Here is a 4,868-nt window from a genome sequence, read left to right as displayed (position 1 = left end):
TTCTTCATGTCTTCTCTTCCTTACCTTAATGTTTTCTTCATGTCTTCTCTTCCTTACCTTAATGTTTTCTTCATGTCTGCCTTCCTTACCTTAATGTTTTCTTCATGTCTGCCTTCCTTACCTTAATGTTTTCTTCATGTCTGCCTTCCTTACCTTAACGTTTTCTTCATGTCTTCTCTTCCTTACCTTAATGTTTTCTTCATGTCTTCTCTTCCTTACCTTAATGTTTTCTTCATGTCTTCTCTTCCTTACCTTAATGTTTTCTTCATGTCTTCTCTTCCTTACCTTAATGTTTTCTTCATGTCTTCTCTTCCTTACCTTAATGTTTTCTTCATGTCTTCTCTTCCTTACCTTAATGTTTTCTTCATGTCTTCTCTTCCTTACCTTAATGTTTTCTTCATGTCTTCTCTTCCTTACCTTAATGTTTTCTTCATGTCTTCTCTTCCTTACCTTAATGTTTTCTTCATGTCTTCTCTTCCTTACCTTAATGTTTTCTTCATGTCTTCTCTTCCTTACCTTAATGTTTTCTTCATGTCTTCTCTTCCTTACCTTAATGTTTTCTTCATGTCTTCTCTTCCTTACCTTAATGTTTTCTTCATGTCTTCTCTTCCTTACCTTAACGTTTTCTTCATGTCTTCTCTTCCTTACCTTAATGTTTTCTTCATGTCTTCTCTTCCTTACCTTAATGTTTTCTTCATGTCTTCTCTTCCTTACCTTAATGTTTTCTTCATGTCTTCTCTTCCTTACCTTAATGTTTTCTTCATGTCTTCTCTTCCTTACCTTAATGTTTTCTTCATGTCTTCTCTTCCTTACCTTAATGTTTTCTTCATGTCTTCTCTTCCTTACCTTAATGTTTTCTTCATGTCTTCTCTTCCTTACCTTAATGTTTTCTTCATGTCTTCTCTTCCTTACCTTAATGTTTTCTTCATGTCTTCTCTTCCTTACCTTAATGTTTTCTTCATGTCTTCTCTTCCTTACCTTAATGTTTTCTTCATGTCTTCTCTTCCTTACCTTAATGTTTTCTTCATGTCTTCTCTTCCTTACCTTAATGTTTTCTTCATGTCTTCTCTTCCTTACCTTAATGTTTTCTTCATGTCTTCTCTTCCTTACCTTAATGTTTTCTTCATGTCTTCTCTTCCTTACCTTAATGTTTTCTTCATGTCTTCTCTTCCTTACCTTAATGTTCTCGTGTATATTTGTACAGTCACATTTACTCTGTCAACCTTACTTGATGTAATTAAGTTGATGTACCCGGGTGTTAGTCAGCTGTCACGGGCTGCTTCCTGGAGGTGGAGGCCTGGTCGAGGACCGGGCCGCGGGGACACTAAACCCCCGAAATCATCTCAAGATAACCTCAAGATAATTGAAATGTTGACCATATATAGGCGTGAATTATATCTTGAGATTGGTTGGCCGTGTAGAGGAACCTCGCTTGGGTCAGCAGGCTTCCTGCAGGGTCCTCTTTTGGACTCTCCTGTGTTCTATTATGGACTCTCCTGTGTCCTCTTTTGGACTCTCCTGTGTTCTATTATGGACTCTCCTGTGTCCTCTTTTGGACTCTCCTGTGTCCTCTTTGTCTTGACTCTCCTGTGTCCTCTTTTTTACTCTCCTGTGTTCTATTTTGGACTCTCCTGTGTTCTATTTTGGACTCTCCTGTGTCCTCTTTTGGACTCTCCTGTGTTCTAGTTGCAAGTGGTGTGGAGAGGGCTCCCCAAAAAGGGATGTAGGATTGGAGGAACTATTCAGGGTGTTCACTAAAGGGAAGATTTGGGTAAATAGTGAGAGAGATCAAAGATGGGAAAGGTTGCTGGATTGGGAGAGCAGCTACCGTAAAAAGAGGGGAACAGGAGAGGGAGAGGGAGAAGGGAGAGGCGCTCTCTCACTTTGTCAGTCAGTAAGGGGGACAGAGATACAGTATCTTACATCCTGAACCCGCGCGCGCGCGATTACCTTTAACGCGTTTTTAAAATTAAAATTCTGGTTCATCCGTTTGTGAAGCTTGATTTGCATATCCCCTCGGGGCGCGGGGGTGGACGGGACGAACACACGAGTTCATGGCCAAGACGTTCCTACGGTAGTTTACAGAATGTGTTCAACGTTAATGAGGTGTGCATTCTAAGTTGACTAAGTTTAAACATCTTCCAAAGTCGTGGGTATTACTAGGGTGTGTGTGTGTGTGTGTGTGTGTGTGTGTGTGTGTGTGTGTGTGTGTGTGTGTGTGTGTGTGTGTGTGTGTGCGCGCGCGTGTGTGTGTGTGCGCGTGTGTGTGTGTGTGTGCGTGTGTGTGTGTGTGTGTGTGTGTGTGTGAGAGAGAGAGAGAGAGAGATCAGGATGTGACTGGGGTTGAATTTGTGATAACCGATAACGGTTGTGATTAAGATATCTTAAACTGTCGCTCAGCTGGTCACCACATTATCTTTACAGCTCACAGGATAGTTAGTGGATTAACAAATGCCTCTTGATACACACACTGAATAAAACAAACTTTGAACATTGAAAAGCTTGAGGAATATTCTGAAAGTTGACGTGAAAACGTTAATAATAATGCACGCGTAAAAGATTGCATCGTGGAATACAGCGGCGTTACAGCCCGGGTTCATAAGATGTCCGGAGAACTGAAGTACAGACCAAGCGACCCCGGGGCCATGCTGAGGGGCATCAGGTTCCCCCTGGGGGCGTCCCTGGCCAACCTAAGGAACCGTGGCCATGCCAAGGAGAAGCGCAGTAGTTCTCCCACGGCCAGTGGCCACCCTTGTCTCAACCGTCGCATGAGCCTCAGCGTCTCCGACATCTCTTCTATGTCGGATGACCGAATTAACCGTCAACTCGTTCCGGAGAACGAATTAGCCAGGCAGAGCAAGTCGGACCAGTCGTCGCAGTCCAGTTACTTGGGGAGCTTGGGAGGGAAGACTGGGATCTCTGGAGGCGGCAGCATCGGAGACCTCATGAATTCTGGCGACTTCCGTTCCACAGGAGGTAACTGGCCCCCCCGGACTTGTTCTCCCATCACGCTCTCTATGGTGAACGTTAGTGAACGGCGGAGCACAGAGTCTCTGCACCCTCGCTCCACTTCGCCCTGCTCCCCTGCCATGACCACACACCGCCACCACACTCCCAAACACCCCAAAACTGCCGCAGGTAAGGCCGGCAAGCCCTCGCGCGCCACCCACCACCCATCCTGCAATCACCAGGACTCCTTCCACAGCTGTGTCTTCACTCTGAGTATCGACGAGCCGGACAGCAGCCCAGGAGCGTCAGATGAAGATTCACGAGGCACTAATATTCCGGAAGCGGCTCAAGGGGACGAGGTGAAGGGGCAAGGCGGAGGAGTGGCGGGTAATCGCAGCTCCCGCGGAAGCCGCAGGTGTGTCGGACTAGGAGGGAGAAGCAAGATAGAGGAAGCTGCACTCCACGCGAAGCGTTGCGGCTCCTCCAGGGGACCAGACTTGAAGCCGCGCTATCTGGAACACAAAGTGCCTCATTACGCCGTGGAGTCATCCTCTCACCTCCGGAAGAGCGAGCGCACCAAACTGCCCCCAGATGGCTTTAGAGCCGACGACCCTCATCTTCAGTACGACCCGGGTCCCGAGGAGCTGGTCACCGCGAGGACCACATCTCAGCTGGAAAGTTATCCGGGGGCACCTGAAGACCTCCCGAGTGAGTTTAAGGACGTCATGGACTCCCAGGACCTTAGGATGTGGAGTCCTGTCCTGAGGCCGGCGAGGGCGGACAAGGGCAGAGACTCCAAGAAGATGAGTATGGCGGAGAGGACACAGATGTTGGCGCACCTCATCCACGACCAGCATCAGCGGTGCAGCAAGGAGTCCTCGCTCTTCGTGGTAAGCTTCATAACTACTGCTCATCGCAGGCTTTGTCTTATTTACATGTCTTCACCCAACATTTCCAGTGGAAACTGACCTTGGTGTTGCCCATCAATTCATAGCTTGTGTTCCTTCTGAAACATTATATATCGGTATCAACTTAACTAAGTTCCCCCTATCACCGCTGCTTCCCTGTTCTCCTATCTCTTTCATGGTGCTTAATGGTGGTATTGGCTCAGTTCTTTTTCTTCGAACCCTAGGCCTATACAAGCTGTCCTAGGCCTAACATAATATCTATAAAAGTCTACTCTGGGAGCCGGTCGGCCGAGCGGACAGCACGCGGGACTTGTGATCCTGTGGTCCTGGGTTCGATCCCAGGCGCCGGTGAGAAACAATGGGCAGAGTTTCTTTCACCCTATGCCCCTGTTACCTAGCAGTAAAATAGGTACCTGGGTGTTAGTCAGCTGTCACGGGCTGCTTCCTGGGGGTGGAGGCCTGGTCGAGGACCGGGCCGCGGGGACACTAAAGCCCCGAAATCATCTCAAGATAACCTCAAGATAACCTATTATTCTTTCTCTTCCTATTTGCCTTGCTTTTTACACTCGATACGAAGTGCTTGCTTAGATCTTCTCAGGCGTTCAGGTGTATAATAGGCGTTCAGGTGTATAATAGGCGTTCAGGTGTATAATAGGCGTTCAGGTGTATAATTTTTCATGCATTACCTACTGCTAATTGCATCATGTGTTCTAGACATTGCCTTTATTATCTAAGTAATACTGATGTTTTAATCTTTTTAAAACTCGAATCACTTTTGGTTGTCTATGTGATATTGTCCTCAACTACCCGTATGTGAAGTCTGAAATATTACACACTATTTATATTTGATTATTTGGTGTTATAATAAAATATTTGGAATTCCTAACATGACAATTGGAGTGATATTATATATATTTCTCTACAGCTTCCATTATTTGTTTAGTGTCAAACGGCAGGACTTCTCTTGTAACATTTGTATATATATTTACCGGTACACATTTGTTTGTGTAA

The 4,868-nt window shown here is 45.9% G+C and overlaps 2 protein-coding genes across 2 annotated transcripts in view; one reads left to right on the top strand and one right to left on the bottom strand.

Moving 5' to 3' along the window:
* The window catches only part of LOC138358093 (uncharacterized), a 24,326-nt gene extending 22,316 nt beyond the window's left edge, over nt 1-2,010 (bottom strand). Inside the window, exons 1-2 of the mRNA XM_069315573.1 lie at nt 1,951-2,010; nt 187-1,215 (exon numbers count right to left, since the gene is read on the bottom strand). Coding sequence (XP_069171674.1) covers nt 187-1,215; nt 1,951-2,010 — 1,089 coding nt within the window. The remainder of the gene's footprint in view (nt 1-186; nt 1,216-1,950) is intronic.
* Nucleotides 2,011-2,326: 316 nt separating this feature from the next.
* LOC138357992 (uncharacterized) lies at nt 2,327-4,455 on the top strand. The gene has a single exon (XM_069315379.1). It carries the CDS (start codon nt 2,604-2,606, stop codon nt 3,915-3,917), a length of 1,314 nt encoding a protein of 437 aa, XP_069171480.1. The 5' UTR covers nt 2,327-2,603; the 3' UTR covers nt 3,918-4,455.
* The last annotated feature ends 413 nt before the right edge of the window (nt 4,456-4,868 follow it).

This window comes from Procambarus clarkii, chromosome 81, assembly GCF_040958095.1.
Source record: "Procambarus clarkii isolate CNS0578487 chromosome 81, FALCON_Pclarkii_2.0, whole genome shotgun sequence".
NCBI classification, from domain to species: domain Eukaryota; kingdom Metazoa; phylum Arthropoda; class Malacostraca; order Decapoda; family Cambaridae; genus Procambarus; species Procambarus clarkii.
Note: the sequence above shows the minus strand (reverse complement) of the source record. Positions and strands in the feature narration are given on the sequence as shown.

Coding starts and splice junctions, on each gene's coding strand:
- LOC138357992 (XM_069315379.1), top strand. CDS start 2,604: ATGTCCGGAGAACTGAAGTACAGACCAAGCGACCCCGGGGCCATGCTG.